The sequence below is a fragment of the Heterodontus francisci genome, chromosome 19 (genome assembly GCF_036365525.1).
Source record: "Heterodontus francisci isolate sHetFra1 chromosome 19, sHetFra1.hap1, whole genome shotgun sequence".
NCBI lineage: Eukaryota > Metazoa > Chordata > Chondrichthyes > Heterodontiformes > Heterodontidae > Heterodontus > Heterodontus francisci.
The window spans coordinates 55,085,858-55,106,211 of NC_090389.1; the positions used below are offsets into that span (position 1 = coordinate 55,085,858).

At 44.5% G+C, this 20,354-nt stretch overlaps 1 protein-coding gene across 20 annotated transcripts in view; it reads right to left on the minus strand.

Annotated features, from left to right (window-relative positions):
- slmapa (sarcolemma associated protein a) overlaps positions 1-20,354 on the minus strand; it is a 256,494-nt gene that overhangs the window by 96,245 nt on the left and 139,895 nt on the right. For all 20 annotated transcript variants that reach the window (XM_068051661.1, XM_068051658.1, XM_068051673.1 and 17 more), the window contains one exon: positions 7,250-7,309. In XM_068051661.1, the coding sequence (XP_067907762.1) occupies positions 7,250-7,309 (60 nt within the window). The remainder of the gene's footprint in view (positions 1-7,249; positions 7,310-20,354) is intronic.

Below are 20,354 nucleotides of genomic sequence, written 5' to 3' on the forward strand. Positions count from 1 at the left end.
ATCAATGACTTGGAAGAAGTGACAGAGCGTAGTGTATCCAAATTTGCTGACGATACAAAAATAGATGGGAGGGCATGTTCTGATGAGGACACAAAGAATCTGCAAAGGGATATAGATAAAGTGAGTGGGCAAAAACTTGGCAGATGGAGTTCAATGTGGGAAAGTGTGAGGTCATCCACTTTGGTAGGGAGAATGAAAAGGCAGATTATTTAGATGGAGAAAGACTACAAAATACTGCAGTACAGAGGAATTTGGGTGTTCTTGTATATGAAACACAAAATGTTCGCATGCAGATGCAGCAAGTAAATAGGAAGGCAAACTGAATTTTGGCCTTTATTGCTAGGGGGTTAGAGTTAAAAATAGGGAAGTCTTGTTATAACTGTACAGGGTGTTGGTGAGGCCACACCTGGAATACGGTGTACAATTTTGGTCCCCCTATTTAAGGAAGGATATACTAGCATTGGAGGAAGTTCAGAAAAGGTTCAACTAGGCTGATTCCTGGGATGAAGAGGTTGTCTTATCAAGAATGGCGAAACAGGTTAGGCCTTTATTCATTGGAGTTTAGCAGAATGAGAGGTGATCTTATCGAAACACATAAGATTTTAAGGGGGCTCGACAGGGTAGATGTTGAGAATATGTTTCCACTGGTGGGGGAATCCCGAACTCGGGGACAGTTACAGAATAAGGGGGCACACATTTAAAACTGAGATGCAAAGGAATTTCTTCCGAGGGTGCTGAATCTCTGGAATTCTCTAACTCAGAGAGTTGTGGAGGCTTGGTCACTAAATGTATTTAAGGAGGAGGTAGACAGATTTTTGAAATCTCGGGGAGTCGAGGGGTATGCGGAGCATGCCCGAAAGAGGAGTTGAGGCCTGGGACAGATCAGCCATGATCTTACTGAATGGCAGGGCAGGCTTGAGGGGCTGAATGGCTACTCCTGCTCCTATTTCTTATGTTCAACTCGCTGATGTGCTTTTCAATATCTTTTTACATTAAAGGCAATAGATAAATATAAGTTGTTGTAGGTGTAGGAGAAGCCATGTGTCAGACGCAAGTGGATTTAAAAAATAACTGGAGCAAGTTACTTCATAGATAGACACTGTACATGATTCCATAAATAAACACTGCATTAGCATCTCATATCACTTTTGCTGTTATTAGGGTATGTGATCCTGGTGTCTTGCAAACAAACATTTCAACAATTCAGCAACACACTTTCTTGCTTTCATTGATTTCCATACAATCCACTCAAGTGTATGAGTACCAAAGTGACAGCCATCGTAATTCCTAAAATGCTTCCCAAGTTTGACCGTGTATTTATAGCAACATTGCAAGCCCTGATCTGAGTAGCTGATCTGACCATATAGTCTTTTTAACTCTCAGTTGTTATCACATATTATCCTAAAAAGGATAGGAACGAATAGTAACTCATTCCTCACAATATTCTCAGTATATTTAAAGTTTACCCAGAATAAGTACTGGCAATCTGCATTATTTCACTCAACAACATTTTTAAACAAATACCAGAAATATACATTCAGTCAGCAATTTTTCCATTCTGCAGAAACTAAATATATAAAAGATAAATAAAGGTCAGCATGGATTTGTTAAAGGCAAATTATGCTCGACTAACTTGACTGAATTCTTTGATGAAGTGATACAGAGAGTCAAGAGTGATGCAGCTGATGTTTTGTGTATTTCGACTTTCAAAAGATATTTGACAAAGTACCACATAATAGGTTTGCCCATAGGATTAAAGGGTCATTGGCAGCATGAATACAAAACTGGTTAAGAGACAGAAAGCAGGGAGCAGCAGTGAGCAGTTGCAGTTCAGACTGGAGGGAAGTATACAGTGGTGTTTCCCAGAGGTCGGTACTAGGACCATTACTCATCTTGATATATATCAGGGTTGTCCAACATATGGCCCGTGGGCCAGAATCCGGCCTGCCATTCCTTCATAACTTGTGAACAGAAAGGGGCAAGATTGATTTTGTTCCATTTGTGTCCTCTGGTTGTCAGCAGCATGAGAGCAGAGACTTGATGTAGTTCAGCCTGTACCTGAGCACTCACTAGTCTTCGCTTCCTGCATCGAGTGTCTGTAAGGGGGAGTGGAGAGGAGGATGTCGTGCAATTGATGTGAAAGCACACCAATCAAAAGCGCGAACAGTTTACCTGCGTGCAGACCTTCGTCGAACAGGAGTGCGGGGGAGGCAGGACTTCCTGGGAAGACTGGTGCCATCAGTAGGTGGGAGGGTGGATGAACACACAGAGGCAGTGGTTGGGGGGGGGGGGGTGTTGAACACACAGGGATGGGTGGGTGAGCACAGAAAAGGGGGGGGGGGCATGCGGTGCGAGCACAGAGACAATGCAGGGCTGAACACGCAGAGACAATGGTGGAGAGGGGTGTGAGCACACAGAGAGGGGGCACACAGAGACAGTGGGGGGTGAGCTCGCAGAGACCACGGGGGGAAAGGGGAGGGGGAGGAGAGCACGCAGAGACAGTGGGGTATGAGCACAGAGAGACAGTGGGGGGGGCGGGGGGAATGGCTGAGCACAAATAGACATTGGGGGATGGGGCGAATACACAGAGACAGTAGGGGGTGAGCACACAGAGATAATGGGCATGAGTTGGCAAAGACATGGGTGGTGCTGGCAGAGGGAGGTGACACATGATTCAGATTGCCCGGCCACGCCGAGTGGTAGTGTGCTTCCATTCCTGGTGCAAAGTGGCCAAAGAGATAATTGTTGGAAAAAAAAGAGGTTAGTAATTTTTTTTTTAAACCTAGTTTGCCCCATCTCTAATGCCTTTATCTTTCCAAAATTTGCTCACCGGCCCCCTATGTAGGACAAAAATTGCAACATGGCCCCTCATATGAAAAGGTTGGACACTCCAGATATATATTAATGATCTGGACTTGGGTATAAAGGGCATCATTTTAAAGTTTGCAGTTGACACAAAACTCAGAAATGTTGTAAACAATATGGGAACAACAAACTTCAGGGGGACATAGACTGGTGAAATGGGCAGACACATGGCAGATGAAATTTAGTGCAGGGAAGAGTGAAGTGATACATTTTGGTATGAAGAATGCGGAGAGGCAATTTCAACTAAATGCTACAATTTTAAAGAGGGTGCGTGAACAGAGAGAACTGGGGGTGTACATACACAAATCTTTGAAGGCCGAGTTGAGAATGCTGTTAAAACATACGAATTAGGGGCAGGAGCAGGGCACTCGGCCCTTCGAGTCTGCTCCGCCATTCAATAAGATCATGGCTGAGCTGATTACTCCACATTTCCACCTACCCCCGATAACCATCCACCCCTGTAAAAAGCATATGACTTTATAAATAAAAGGAATAGAATGCACAAGTAAGGAAGCTGCACCAAAACTTTATAAAACACTGGCTGGGCTTCAGCTGGAGTAGTCTGTTCAATTCGGGCACCACACTTAAGGAAGGACGTCAAGGTCTTTGAGAGAATGGAGAAGAAATTTATTAGAATGGTACCAGAGGTGAGGGACTTCAGTTATTTGGAGAGACTGGAGAAGCTGCGGTTATTCTCCTTGGAGCAGAGAATGTTAAGAGGAGATATGATAGAGGTGTTCAAAATCATGAATGATAATAGTAAATAAGGAGAAACTATTTCCAGTGTCAGAAAGGTCAGTAACCACAGGACACAGATTGAAGGTGATAGGCAAAAGAGCCAGAGGTGAAGGTATGAAAATCTAGAATTCTGGATTTCACTACATTGTTTAACCCAATGTTGAACTTCAGTCAAAGTAAATAGTCGAGTTAAAAATTGTTTAATGGGTGAACATTACAAATTTGTTCAGGAAGGCGGGGGAAGGAGTTAAAGTGAACTTGATTCAATTTAGCCTATTATATGTAAAATTCTAACATTTCTGAAAAAAAATCTAACTAGCAAACATCCTGGACACCCAAGTAAATTTCAAAAATGTACGCACAATGACATTTTTCTCTCATTCCAGGGAAAGTACTGTTACGGTACCTTTGATAGCATGGCCCACTGACAATGCAGACTAAATGGCCGGAATTTTAGGGTGGATGGATGGGAGCTGGACTCCGACGTGAAAGTCGGTGGCGGACCCGCTTCCGCCTAGCCTGGGGATCCGTCCCGCATTTTATGGATCCCCAGGCTTTAATTGTACCAAGGCGAGACTTCCACCCACTTGAAGGAGGAGGTGCCGCCTCAGTGAGCTGCCGACCAATCAATGGGCCAGCAGCTCTTAGTCCCAGCAGCGCCACTGGGAGCGGTGGCCACTGCAGGAACTGCAGACCAGCCGACGCCATGGATCGAGGAGGGAAGCTAAGTAGGGGCATGTCTCACCAGGGGGATCGGTCATTCCCTGGTAAGGCTGGAGCGGTCCTTTGGGGGAGGCGTCCCGGGGGTGGGTTGGGAGGCAGGGGTGGCCCTCAATTGGGCACCCTGCGCCCAACTGCCATGGCCCCCAGCCCATGGGGCGCGGAAAGGCCAGCAGCTATCACTGGGCGGCCTTTTACGTCCCCAGCACACTCGCTTGTCATGGGTAAAATACCCGTGGAGGTGGGCGAGGGCCCTTAAGTGGCCACTTAAGGGTCTTGACTGGCCTCGGGCGGGCCTTTTCCCACCCCATCTGACCGCTGTAAACTTGTCCGGAGGTGGAATCAGGGCAGGTAGGCCTCCCGGAGCCTGCCACTCAATTTTACGCCGCCCCCACGCCAACATCCGACCTGCTAGGGCGGCGTGAAATTCCAGCCAATGTATTCGTTTTCAAAACCCGAAATAACAAGTGCCATAAACATCACTCACCAGACGTGACACAAACATCAATCCCCACAGCAACATAAAAAACCGTGATCCCTTCAGCAAAGAATTTTTATCTTAAGAGCTCAAACCAGCTGGACTACAACAAACACTACTGAGTCCCACTCCGTTCTGCCAAAACCACCTGCCATCCCAGGATCATCCTGGAGGGCAAAGATAACCCTCCTGACCTTTTTTCGCTCCATTACTAACCAGCTCTTAAAATACCTTGAACTACAAGAAAGCCCCCAGCGATTTAACATCCGCAGCACTTAAAGCAGCCAGAAGCACTGCACAAAAAACAGCTAGGCGCTGCGCAAACGACTACTGGCAACACCTATGCAGTCATATTCAGCTGGCCTCAGACACTGGAAACATCAGAAGAACGTATGATGGCATGAAGAGAGCTCTTGGGCCAACCATCAAGAAGATCGCCCCCCCTCAAATCTAAATCAGGGTACATAATCACTGACCAACACAAACAAATGGACCGCTGGGTTGAGCACGAACTAGAACTGTACTCCAGGGAGAATGCTGTCACTGAGACTGCCCTCAATGCAGCCCAGCCTCTACCAGTCATGGATGAGCTGGACATACAGCCAACCAAATCGGAACTCAGTGATGCCATTGATTCTCTAGCCAGCGGAAAAGCCCCTGGGAAGGACAGCATTACCCCTGAAATAATCAAGAGTGCCAAGCCTGCTATACTCTCAGCACTACATGAACTGCTATGCCTGTGCTGGGACGAGGGAGCAGTACCCCAGGACATGCGCGATGCCAATATCATCACCCTCTATAAAAACAAAGGTGACCGCGGTGACTGCAACAACTACCGTGGAATCTCCCTGCTCAGCATAGTGGGGAAAGTCTTCGCTCGAGTCGCTCTGAACAGGCTCCAGAAGTTGGCCGAGCGCGTCTACCCTGAGGCACAGTGTGGCTTTCGTGCAGAGAGATCGACCGTTGACATGCTGTTCTCCCTTCGTCAGATACAGGAGAAATGCCATGAACAGATGCCCCTCTACATTGCTTTCATTGATCTCACCAAGCCTTTGACCTCATCAGTAGACGTGGTCTTTTCAGACTACTAGAAAAGATTGGATGCCCACCAAGCTACTAAATATCATCACCTCATTCCATGACAATAGCAAAGGCACAATTCAACATGGTGGCTCCTCATCAGAGCCCTTTCCAATCCTGAGTGGTGTGAAACAGGGCTGTGTTCTCACACCCACACTTTTTGGGATTTTCTTCTCCCTGCTGCTTTCACATGCGTTCAAGTCCTCTAAAGAAGGAATTTTCCTCCACACAAGATCAGGGGCAGGTTGTTCAACCTTGCCCGTCTAAGAGTGAAGTCCAAAGTACGGAAAGTCCTCATCAGGGAACTACTCTTTGCTGACGATGCTGCATTAACATCTCACACTGAAGAGTGCCTGCAGAGTCTCATCGACAGGTTTGCGGCTGCCTGCAATGAATTTGTCCTAACCATCAGCCTCATGAAAACGAACATCATGGGGCAGGACGTCAGAAATGCTTCTTTGGGCGGCGCGTGGAGAACAATCGAACATGGGAGCGTGGCTGAGAGGAGGGAAGTGGTGTGGCCTGGAGCTAGCGTCTGGAGTTGGGTGGGGGCGGGGGTGTGAAGCTGGGATTGAGCAGCCGGAGAGAGAGTTGTTTGGGGTGTGGGGGGAAAGAGAGCGAGGAGCAGGAAACAATCGGCCAAGGGGGGAAGGTAGGGGGGCGTGGGGAGCAGTGGCTGGGTCTGAAGCGAGTGGCTGAGGGGGGGGGGGGGGGGGGGGGGGGAGGGAAATACGGCGAGGCCACAGCGAGTGCTTAAAGAAATGCAGTGGTGAGAAGACGGGCGCAGGAGTGACTGATAGAAGCGCAATGGCAGGAGGGAGTGGGAGACTGTCGGGGGTGGGATGGAGGTGGCGATGGCAGTCATTGAGAGGATTTTCAGGGTTGAATTTGTTTTTCTGTGATAAGTTGAGCAGTGCCATCTTTAATCCTGGCAGCTGCCTGAACGTCGCACACAATGTCATTTCAGTGGAAGAGGCTGCATTTGCACATGTGGTTGCGTTGTCAGCAAGCACAGCCTTTTAAGAAACAATGGATAATGGAATGGGGGAAATGTAGGGTCTTCCTGGATTAATGAATTAACAGGAGTTTAATTGTCTTTCCCATCCATAACTACCTTGAGATTTGCTGTTTGATTTTTATATATGTTTTCTATATTTACGATGAATACAAAATAACTGATTTATCGAAAACTATTGCTACCAGTTTCTGTGAAATTCACATGCTCATTACAATTGAGAAAAAAACCCACAAACTACCATACAAAATTGCATCAAAGGCAAAAAGTTAGTTACATCAGTAACCTGCTCATACCAGCTGTCTTGACTGCCCTTACATAGTTGAAACACAAGCACATTGAACATTACAAACCTTTCAACAGCTTTGCTTCTTCTGTGACTTTGTTAGGATGGTCTTCTGCTATAAGGGTGGCTGTTTAAAAAAAAAAAAGAATCAATATTATACAAAAATTTAAAAATGCAACACAAAAATGCATTTACACAATAATGTACTGTACCAGAAGCATATGCTTAGCCAGATTACAAAGAAGATACATTTTGTGATCTCAGGAGGTGCATATTTCCTTTCAGCAAAGGAAATTCTGTCGAAAAGGGGCATTAGTAAAGGTCTTGCAACAAGTCACCAGCCCTCTCATTTGAGGAAATAGCATGTCATAGAGAGATATAGCACTGAAACAGGCCCTTCGGCCCACCGAGTCTGTGCCTACCAACCACCCACTTATACTAATCCGACATTAATCCCATATTCCCTACCAAATCCCCACCATTCCCCAACCACCTACCTACACTAGGGGCAATTTACAATGTAGTGCAGATTGAGTGGAAATGAACTACACACAAAGAAAACTGAAGATTTGTCTTACAGATATCCAATTACTATATAAACCATGATCAAAATTACATTAAATCTCCTAGTTAACAATGAAAATCTTGCCAGAATCATTGAAATGACAACACAGAAGGCGACCAGAACTATCAGCTCGAGTCCCATTTCAACCCCTTTACCCCCCCATAATCCTTTTATATACTTCCACTTTTAAATACTTATCCAATTCTTTTTTAAATGATGTTAAATGATGTCAAACTCAATAATCACTTTTGATGATGCATTCCATGTTCTGATAACCTGTGTGTCAAAAAATCTTCTAAATTTCCCTTTTGTTCTAAGTCTATGTCTACCATTATGGATTAAGTGACTATGGAAATAATCACTAAATACCCTCTCAAAAATTTTAATAATTTGATAAAGCTCTATTAGATCCTGACTTAAGCTTCTTTGTTCCACTGGAAATGCACCAAATGTGAGCACTTTTCTTTGTAATGACAACTACTCATTCCTGGTCGTTTTAATGAATCTTCACAGTAGATTTTGACGGCATCCAGGGCGGTGGACGCATAAGGCTGGGAGAGGAATTCACCGCAGAGAGAGGGTGAATGGCTGGCAATCCAGGAAAGAAATGCACCCCCTTCCCAGCCCCCTCGCACCCCCTTCCCCTACACCCTGCGGCCCCCTTCCCAGCTTTCCCTCGCACCCGCTTCCCACTACACCCCTCCTCCTCGCACCCCCTCCCCCCCACCGGCATCCACCTACCTGTGTAGGGGCCCTAACAACCCCACTGCCTTGTGGGCGTCTCAGGAGAGACCAAGGCTAAGGGAGTAAACACGAACAGAAAATCAGGAGCGGAACCCCGAAGGCGGCCATGTGTCACCTTTGGCATGTTTCCGGCAGTTCCTGCAGCCATACCGGTGCTAAATGTCGTGCTCTGCACTCCTTTGGACCCCACCAGGAAGGCTGAGAGGGGGGTTTTGACGCTTGGGCAACTCACAACCTCCGTACATCCGCCCAGGCATGCGCCATGGAGAGGTCACTCCATAATCGCCTCACAGTGACCAAATCAACACGGAAGGCAGCGGTTGGGGTTATAAGTCCAGCTCAATTAGCGTAGAGATTGGGCGCCACGGGTTGCCTTTGTCGGTGGGAGAGGTCATCGCATCTCACTGGACAGCTACCGCCCGCCTCAAACCGGGCAGCCCCTGGTCAGTAAGGTTCTGTCCCACCACAGTCCACCTGCTTCAATGGGTGCTTGGAGCTCAGGGTCATTGCCCAACAAGTGGACTGTAACACTGCACCAAACAGCACGACCAAAAAGGAAAGAAGGTACCAGCCCTTCGTTTTGCAAGCTGGAACGTCAGAACTATGTGTCCTGGCATGTCGGAAGACCTTACACAAATCAACGATTCTCGGAAGACCACCATCATTAACAACGAGCTCAGTAGACTCAATGTGGACATTGCAGCACTTCAGGAGACACGCCTCCATGCGAGCGGATCTCTAAGAGAGCAAGACTACACCTTCTTCTGGCAGGGTAGGGATCCTGAGGAACCAAGACAGCATGGAGTGGGCTTCGCCATCAGAAACTCTTTGTTCAGCATGATAGAGCCACCCTCAAATGGTTCGGAACTCATACTGTCCATCCGTCTGTTCACCGCCTCTGGTCTAGTACACCTACTTAGCATCCATGCTCCAACACTCTGCTCCCCACCTGAAGCTAAAGACCAGTTCTACGAGGAACTCCATAATTTCATGAGTAGCATCCCCAACATCGAACACCTGTTCCTGCTGGGGGACTTTAATGCCAGGGTTGGGGCCAACCATGACTCATGGCCCTCCTGCCTTGGGCGCTATGGCATTGGTAGGATGAATGAGAATGGACAGAAACTACTTGAGGTGTGTATCTATCATAACCTCTGCATCACCAACTCATTCTTTCACACTAACCCCTGTCACCAGGTTTCTTGGAGGCACCCAAGATCACGTCGTTGGCACCAGCTGGACCTCATCGTCACAAGGCGAGCCTCTTTAAACAGCGTTCAAATCACACGCAGCTTCCATAGTGAGGACTGCGACACCGACCACTCCCTGGTGTGCAGCAAGGTTAGCCTCAAACCAAAGAAGCTGCATCACTCCAAGCAGAAGGGCCGCCCGCGCATCAACATTAGCAGAATTTCTCATTCACAGCTGTTACATAAGTTTCTAAATTCACTTGAAAAAGCCCTTCAAAACACTCCCACAGGGGATGCAGAGACCAAGTGGGCCCACATCAGAGACCCCATCCATGACTCAGCAATGACCACCTATGGCAAACGTGTGAAGCGGAATGCAGACTGGTTTCAATCTCACACTGAAGAGCTGGAACATGTCATAGCCGCTAAGCACATTGCACTGCTGAACTACAAGAAAGCACCCAGCGAGTTAACACCCATAGCACTTAAGCTGCCAGAAGCGCTGCACAAAGAACAGCCAGGCGCTGCGCAAATGACTACTGGCAAAACCTATGCAGTCATATTCAGCTGGCCTCAGACACCAGAAACATCAGAGGAATGTATGATGGCATTAAGAGAGCTTTTGGGCCAACCATCAAGAAGATTGCCCCCCTCAAATCTAAATCAGGGGACACAATCACTGACTAACGCAAGCAAATGGACCGCTGGGTGGAACACTACCTTGAACTGTACTCCAGGGAAAATGTTGTCACTGAGACCGCCCTCAATGCAGCCCAGTCTCTGCCAGTCATGGATGAGCTGGACGTATAGCCAACAAAATCAGAACTCGGTGATGCCATTGATTCTCTAGCCTGCGGAAAAGCCCCTGGGAAGTTCGGCATTACCCCTGAAATCATCAAGAGTGCCAAGCCTGCTATACTTTCAGCAGTGTACGAACTGCTTTGCCTGTGCTTGGACGAGGGAGCAGTACCACAGGACATGAGCGATGCCAATATCATCACCCTCCATAAGAACAAGGGTGACTGTGGTGACTGCAACAACTACCGTGGAATCTCCCTGCTCAGCATAGCGGGGAAAGTCTTCGCTCGAGTCTCTTTAAACAGGCTCCAGAAGCTGGCAGAGCATGTCTACCCTGAGGCACAATGTGGCTTTCGAGCAGAGAGATCCACCATTGACATGCTGTTCTCCCTTCGCCAGCTACAGGAGAAATGCCGTGAACAACAGATGCCCCTCTACGTTGCTTTCATTGATCTCACCAAAACCTTTGACCTCGTCAGCAGACGTGGTCTCTTCAGACTACTAGAAAAGATTGGATGCCCACCAAAGCTACTAAGTATCATCACCTCATTCCATGGCAATATAAAAGGCACAATTCAGCATAGCGGCGCCTCATCAGACCCCTTTCCTATCCTGAGTGGCGTGAAACAGGGCTGTTTTCTGGCACCTACACTGTTTGGGATCTTCTTCTCCCTGCTGTTCTCACATGCATTCAAGTCTTCGGAAGAAGGAATTTTCCTCCACACAAGATCAGGTGGCAGGCTGTTCAACCTAGCCCGTCTAAAAGCGAAGACCAAAGTACGGAAAGTCCTCATCAGGGAACTCCTCTTTGCTGACGATGCTGCATTAACATCTCACACTGAAGAGTGTCTGCAGAGACTCATCGACAGGATTGCGGCTGCCTGCACCGAATTTGGCCTAACCATCAGCCTCAAGAAAACGAACATCATGGGACAGGACGTCAGAAATGCCCCATCCATAAATATCGGCGATCACACTCTGGAAGGGTTCAAGAGTTCACCTACCTAGGCTCAACTATCACCAGTGACCTGTCTCTCGATGCAGAATTCAACAAGCGCATCTGAAAGGATTCCTCTGCGATGTCCAGACTGGCCAAGAGAGTGTGGGCAAATGGCGCACTGACACGGAACACACAAGTCCGAGTGTATCAGGCCTGTGTCCTCAGTACCTTGCTCTATGGCAGCGAGGTCTGGACAACGTACGTCAGCCAAGAGCGACGTCTCAATTCATTCCATCTTCGCTGCCTCCGGAGAATCCTTGGCATCAGGTGGCAGGACCGTATCTCCAACACAGAAGTCCTCGAGGCGGCCAACATCCCCAGCATATACACCCTATTAAGCCAGCGGCACCTGAGATGGCTTGGCCATGTGAGCCGCATGGAAGATGGCAGGATCCCCAAGGACACATTGTACAGCGAGCTCGTCGCTGGTATCAGACCCACTGGCCGTCCTTGTCTCCGCTTTAAAGACGTCTGCAAACGTGACATGAAATCCTGTGACACTGATGACAAGTCGTGGGAGTCAGTTGCCAGCGATTGCCAGAGCTGGCGGACAACCATAAAGGCGGGGCTAAAGCGTGGCGAGTCGAAGAGACTTAGCAGTTGGCAGGAAAAAAGACAAAAGCGCAAGGAGAGCACCAACTGTGTAACAGCCCCAACAACCAAATTTATCTGCAGCATCTGTGGAAGAGTCTGTCACTTTAGAATTGGCCTTTATAGCCACTCCAGGCGCTGTTTCACAAACCAATGACCACCTCCAGGCGCTTACCCATTGTCTCTCGAGACAAGGAGGCCAAAGAAGAAAGATTCCTGGTCGTTTTAATGAATCTTCACAGTATATTTTCCATTGTGCTAATATGCTTCCTGTAATGCCTTGCCTAGAATTGCATGTAATACTCCAACTATGATCAACCAAGTCAATATATTTTGTTGCTTTTCATTCAATGTTCTGTGACAAGAGAACCTTTCTGGGTCTTAGATTCATAGCTGTCCCTTTAATGCAGTCACAAGGTAAAGTTTAAAAACCAGTTGTCGTCATAATTATGGTTTCCAGTTCAATTATACATATATAATGCAAAGTTTAGTTCATTGTCTCCAAGGTTTGAAGGAGAAGCCAGATGACATTTAAACACACTGCTCAGTTTGTCACAAGAGTTCTTTTCTTTAATTCTTTTAAAGCTTAGAATTCTGTGCGTTTTTTAAAAACTGAGAAAAAGGATTTTCTTCTGTGAACATTGAATACTGAAACTTGGTGTTTGAACTGAGTGACCCAGACTGCAAGGCACTTGTTTCCAAGCAACTCAACAGGGAAATGACAAGAAGATTTATGACCGTCACATGACTTGATTGTTAGAGTTTCAGTTTTTCAATGTGTAAAAAGACCAATGAGCTGGAAGCAGGAGGCAGTGGAGCCTGGCTGTGATTTGTTTGCAGACCAGAGAAAAAGATCTCTCCCTGAAAAAGAAGGCTTGCCTCTCTTGTAAAAAGAAATTCTACATTTGAGGTGGTGACTGTGGTCTGCCTGGAGAGAGAAAAAAGACCCTGGAGAGTAAAAGACCCAGGAAAAGTTGAGTTGCTGCTCTCTGTGGAGAAAAGGTCCTTTGCTGAGAGGAAGCCCTGCACTGTAAAAGGTAGCAAATTCCTATTGCCTCCAGTGTCTGAAGAATCTCTGCCTCAGGAGTGATTCCTGTTGCCTCTTATGTTTTGAGAGATCCTGAAATCTCAAGAAAGCTTCTATTGCTAGACTGATACTTCAAAACCCAAGTAGGCCTGTTGCTACACCCTTTGCCGAAAGATTTGTATGACGCCTGCTGCAGATGAATTGCCGTGAATGCCTACCCATCACGGACTGTTCATCAATCTCGGTTGGAGAGACTTTGAGTGGCATCCGACTATTCCACTCTGGGACACCTCACCCACCTGACAATATCCTACCAGAACTTTACAAGCCAGTTATTTTATTATTCCGAAGAAACAGCTTTAATCTGAAAACATCCTTTGAAAACCGGTTAACCTTTTTTTTTTGAAAGTATGTGTGCATGCATGAGGGTTAGGAAGAATAAGAAGTTTTTCACATATAGAGTTATCTCATTATTGTTTAAGACTTAGTTTATTAATAAATAGTTAATGTTGTTGTTTAAAGAAACCTGGTTTGGTGTGCTTTGTTCTGGGGGATAAATAGAGTGTTTAATGTGGCTATTTTCCGGTAGGTGGGAAACTTTACTCATATGTTATGACCTGCGGAATAGCGGGACTGAATTAATTGTGCATTACTCCTTATTCGTAACAAGTTACGTATATGACTGGCAGCTACTTTTGAATCAGGCCTAGGCGCATTCAAATGCATGAAGCTTTGGAAACTATGTTGGGTTTATTTAACAAGCTGTCTTATCAGGTGGAATGTTCAGAGAAAGACAGGTCAGACTATTGAAAGACTGAATGAAGAGAAGATTATGCATTTACAAAGATTAATTACATAGAACTTACAGTGCAGAAGCAGGCCATATGGTTCAACAGGTCTATGCCGGTGTTCATGCTCCACACAAGCACTCTCCCACCTGACTTCATCTAACCTCATCAGCATACCCTTCTATTCCTTTCCCTCTCATATACTTATCTAGCTACCCCTTAAACCCATCTATGCTATTCCCCTCAACTATTTCAGGTGGTAGCAAGTTCCATATTCTCACCCTCTCTGGGTAAAGAAGTTTCTCCTGAATTCCTTATTGGATTTATTAATGACTATCCTATATTTATGATCCCTAGTTTAGGATTTGCCCACAACTGGATACATCTTCTTTACATCTACCCTATCAAACCCCTTCATAATTTTAAAAACCTTTTATTAATCACCCCTCAGGCTTCTCTTTTATAGAGAAAAGAGCCCTCGTCTGTTCAGTCTTTCCTGATGGTTATAACTTCTCAATTCCACCAAGGCTCCTTAGACAGCACCTTCCAAACCCACGACCTCTACCACCTAAAAGGACAAGGGCAGCAGATGCATGGGAACATGCCCACCTGCAAGTTCCCCTCCAAGCCACACACCATCCTGACTTTGAACTATTGTTCGTTCATTGAAGCTGCTCCTTCACTGTTGCTGGGTCAAAATCCTGGAACTCCCTTCCTAACAGCACTGTAGGTGTACTTACACTCCAAGGACTGCAGCGGTTCAAGAAGGTAACTCACCACCACCTTCTCAAGGGCAATTTGGAATGGTAAATAAATGCTGTCCTAGCCAGCGACGTCCACATCCATGAACAAATAATAAAAAAATTCTGGTATCATCCTTGTAAATCTTTTTTGCAGTTCCTCTATACCCTTTTTGTAATATGGAGATCAGAGCTTAGCACAGTACTCTATGGTAAAACCAAGGTTCCATATAAGTTTCATATAACTTCTTTGCCAAAACAGTCTATAGAAATGTTTTGCGTGTACTGTTCAGAATTTGTTATCATAAAATTATCTCAATCTCAAGGTCAATTAAATCACTTTTGAGGCTGTAGCTAGCTGACAACTCAAAATTACCTGAAATACAGACAACTTCATATCTTGATGGAAAGGGTGGGAAAGGCGCAATAATTGAACACCGCCTTTACAGAAATCCCAGAATCCCATTTTTATGTGCAATAAATTCCATTAATACAAAGATATGTAGGAACTGTGGGGGTTTATAAACATCTATGGGGTATGGGGCATGGTCTTTCAATGAAACAAACATTTCTGGAACTTGTAGGCACAGGTGTATGTTGCCAGCTGCCTGCTGCTATTACCATGTTTAGTCTCTTCAGGTAACAGTTACATTTGGGTACCTGCACAATCTAGAGGCTTAGGCTTCTCACAAAGGCACAGGCCTCTGACAGAAGATACTTACTAGCATTTGCAAAGTTACTGTATAAATACTTTTAATCAATTACTAAGTAGATTTTCTTTTGTCTCGATTACAAATCTTATTTCTAGCTCAGTGGCAGCTAAAGATGGCTGTCAGAAAGCTTTTCAAAAATCTAAATTTAATTGATGTGATTGATACACCTCTTTTTAAATTGATATTGCTGCTGATGGCTTGTTTTTGCTTTGTAGTTGTTGAAACTTTGTTCACAGCAGTTTGCATTCTGTTACTTGCAGATTGGTTTGTTTAGTTTAGAGATACAGCACTGAAACAGGCCCTTCGGCCCACCGAGTTTGTGCCAACCATCAACCACCCATTTATACTAATCCTACATTAATCCCATATCTCTACCACATCCCCACCTGTCCCTATATATTTCCCTACCACCTACCTATACTAGGGGCAATTTATAATGGCCAATTAACCTATCAATCTGCAAGTCTTTGGCAGGTGGGAGGAAACCTGAGCGCCCGGAAGAAACCCACACAGACACAGGGAGAACTTGCAAACCCCGCACAGGCAGTACCCAGAATTGAACCCGGGTCGCTGGAGCGGTGAGGCTGCGGTGCTAACCACTGTGCCACTGTGCCGCCCTCTACTGTTTGCTCTCTCTACTGTTGAGTTGTAATTTGTTACTTTATGAATATGGAATTTGAGCCAATCATTTGCAAATGTGATAAGTAATTTGCATTTAGACAACTTTGATGCCAAAGTATGATGAACAAAATGCACGTAATATACAGTTTTCTCGCTCAGAAGGAAACTATCTGGCCCATATCAGCTCTTTCGTAGAACTATCAATTAGTTCCACTCCACCGTTCCTCCCCCATATCTCTAATTTATTTCCCTTCAAGTATTTATCACATTCCCTTCTGAAAATTAATACTGAATCAGTTTCCACCACCCTTTCAGGCAGCGCACTCCAGATCACAATATGCTGCGTAAAAAAAAAACTTTTCCTCATGGTGCCTCTGGTTCTTTTGCCAATCATCTTAATTCAGTGTCTTCTGATTACCAACCCTTCTGCCAATGAAAACAGTCTCCTTATTTATTCCATCAAAACCTTTCATAATTTTGAACGTCTATCAAATCTCCTCCTGACCTTCTCTGCTGTAAGGAGTACAACCCCAACTTCTCCAGTCTATCCATATAATTGATGTCCCTCAACCTTGGTACCAATCTAGTAAATTTCTTCTCCATCCACTCTAAGACCTTGACATGCTTCCAAAAGCATGCTGCCCAAACAGAACACAATATCCCAGATGAGACAAGGCCAGTGTTTCAGAAAGGTCGATCATAACTTGCTTGCTTTTGTACTCAATTCCTCTAGTTATAAAGCCAAGTATCTCATTTTTTTTTTTTAAAAACAGCCTTCTCAGCTTATCCTGATACCTTCAAAGACTTCTGTTATGCATACCCCCATATCTCTCTGTTCCTGAACCCTCTCTAAAATTGTAGCATTTAGTTTATATTGCCTCTCCTCATTCTTCCTATCAAAATATATCACATCACACTTTTCGGCATTAAATTTCATCTGCCATGTGTCTATTCACTTCAGCAGTCTATGTCCTTCTGAAGTCTCTTACTATCCTCATCATTGTTTACATAATTTCTGAGTTTTGTCTCATCTGTAAACTTTGAAATAATGTCCAGTATACCTAAGACCAGGTCACTTATATCAAAAAGAGCAGTGGTTCAGATACTGATCACTGAAGAGCACTACCGTATACTTCCCTCCAGTCTGAAGAACAATCATTCACCACTACTCTTTGCTTTCCATCTCTTAGCTAATTTCATATCTGCGCTGTCACAGTCCCTTTGATTCCGTGAGCTTTAATGTTGTTATTAAGTCTATTGTGATCCATCATATATAAATGCTATTCTTTCATGACTAGGCAAAAGTGGGCATCTTTGAAATAGACACTGAGTAAAATCCCAGTGGACTGATTTAATCTTAGAGAAGTTCTATTGTTATTTGAAATAAAAACAAGAAATGCTGGAACCACTCAGCAGGTCTGGCAGCATCTGTGGGAAGAGATGCAGAGTTAATGTTTCGGGTCAATGACCCGAAACGTTAACTCTGCTTCTCTTTCCACAGATGCTGCCAGACCTGCTGAGTGGTTCCAACATTTGTTTTTATTTCATATTTCCAGCATCTGCAGCATTTTGCTTTTATTCTATTGTTATTTGATGTATACACTGTTCTTTGAAAGAGATGGGGTGACAGGAGAAAGAGAGAGTGTATGATTAAGAATGCCTTTACACATAAATCTAATTGGGAAAAAACCCAAGTTAATCCTGGGATACATGGGTGGTTTGCTTTACAAACGATCAGAAAAGATCTCAGGGTAACTGGAGATGGGCAATGAATACTGGTCTTGCCAGCACCACACTCGTCGCTTGATTAAAATTAATAATGACTTCTTTAACCTTTATGCAAACTGGTATTTACTTGCTAGTTATCTATAGGTGTCCCTGATAAAACAACATGCATTGAGACATTGCTATTTCAGTCTCATTAAATCTGCTGAATCATTTCACCTGCTGATTTCAAATAAAGTTTAACTGAAATACCTGGTTGTCAAGTGAAATAACATACTTTTAGGATTGGACAGAAAACGTGAAAACCCATCCAGAAGATATTGTTCAGATCTTGAAACTTTTTTCAAGCACGAGACCTAAACTCAAAATTTGTATGTTGGAAAGGAGCCGTGTTGAACCAAGTTAAGGTGGACTATTCATTACATCTAATTCAACATTATCACATAACCTGAGACAAGAGCTTCAGATTACATCTGAAACACTAACAACCAGCATGGAACCAGCGGCCAAATTGCAGAACCACATGGTTGACAGGCTTGTGACCACAGTTTGGTGAAACTGTGAAAGGCTCAGAGGATAGCCATACCTTTTCCATAGCAATGCACGTTATTGTAGAATGCTGCTTGACTGATGTCTCTTTCCTCAAATGCTCCCGAAAGGATTTCATCTGACCTTGAGCTGGAGATATCAGCAACAAAATGCAAGGCCTTCCTTTTTAAAAATATTAATTCTTGGGGTGGGCACTGCTGGCAAGGCACACATTTATTGCCCATCCCTAGTTGCCCCGATACAGTGATGGCGGTCCTTCTTGAATTGCTTCAGTCCATATTTGTATTGGTTTAACACAACTGAATGGCTTGCAGAGGGTAGTTAAGAGTGAACCATGTTGGTGTGGGACTTGATGAATTTGCAGAGCTACAGGGAATAGGTGGGGGAGTGGAACTAGCTGAGTTGCTCGTGCAAAGACCCCGCATGAACATGGCAGCCGAATGGCCTCCTTCTGTGCTGTAACCATTCTATGATTCTAGACCAGGCTGGGTAAGGATGGCAGGCTTTTTCACCGAAAGGACATGAAGAACCTTTTGAGTTTTTACAAAAATTCAAATACATCATGATCAATTTATGTCATTTTCTATTTTTTAAAGGAAACCCGAATTCAAATTCTGAAACTACCATGGTTCGATTTGAACTTAACGTTCTCTGGATTATTAGGCCAAGCCTCTGGGTTACTTGTCCAGTAATGCAACTACTACACTACCATACTCATACTTGCACTGAAAGCAATTGGACATCCTTATCATTAGAATAAGTTTCAGCTAACAAAACAGTTCATGGAGCCCTCTGTTAAATTTATATCAAGCTTCATACTTGCAGGGTGTCACAAGATAGGGTAGAAAAGTGTTACCTGTTTCAGGCATGGAGATGGATCTGTGACATTTCAAATGAGTTTCAAAAGCAAGAGCTAGCATCCACTGGAGCTTGAGGATGACTCAACATCTCTCAAATCAACAGAAGTATGGAAGCATCAAGCAAAGAAACGGACATCAACTAACAAGCAAAAAATAAAACTTGAGAAAAACTTTAGAAGCCTCTTATAGAACGACTGTTAGAATACCATCCAAACAATATGTCTTGTTTGTTAATGCTCTTCCCATCAGGTAACACTTACTTCTCGTGACACACTACTGTCTGAATTAAACTTGCTCATTCATTTACTTATCATTCCAAGGCTGGCCTCAGAATAGGTAGGTGCTACTACTTAGTTACTTTTGATACCTCTTGGCTCTATCTGGAGATAGGTTGTGCAGTACTACAGCCAGTCTCACAAGATAACTTAGATAGGTGTTATGGGTTTTGGGCACCATCAACATTGGACGTCCTAAAATCAAGCCAGAGACTCAATGCTACTGGTTCCATATCTGCCACTGCTGCCTGCCTGCCAACCTCCCTCACATCCCCTGAGCCATAAGAACACCTAGAGTGGCAAAGATTACTTGGAAATGTTACATTTGAAATACAGCTACATTGTTATTTTGCATACAGTTTCCTGAAGTTACTACTCAAGAAACCCATATAACAAACCTTTAATATCTCAACTGGATTACTGCCAGAAATGAACACAAGGCCAGCGTAATGTCTGAATGCAATGGATTTAATGAAAAGGGTTTCCCGAGTGACCTGTGCAAACATGTATTTAAAATAATTATTCAACTGTATTTTAAAATAACACAAAAGAAAGAATGTGCATTTATACAGTACCTTTAACAACCACAGGGCGTTCCAAAGTATTTCACAGCCAATAAAATACTTTTGAAATGTAGTCACAGTTATGATGTTGGGAAATGTAGCAGCTAATTTGTGCACAGCAAAGTCCTGCAAACAGCAATGAGATAATGACCAGATAATCTGTGACCCGACCAATATTGGTCCCTCAACTATCATTTAAAATAGAATATCTTGCTATTATCTCATGTATGTTTATGGTACCATGTTGTGCGCAAAACTGACCGCCATGTTTCCTGCATTATAATAGTGTAAAAATGTACTTTATTGGCTGCAGAACACTTAAGGATGACCTGAGGTTGTGAAAGACACTATTAATGCAAGTTTTTCCTTTACCCACAATCTGGAACATCTTGCCTGCCATACTCCTCTATATTTTGGGACAAA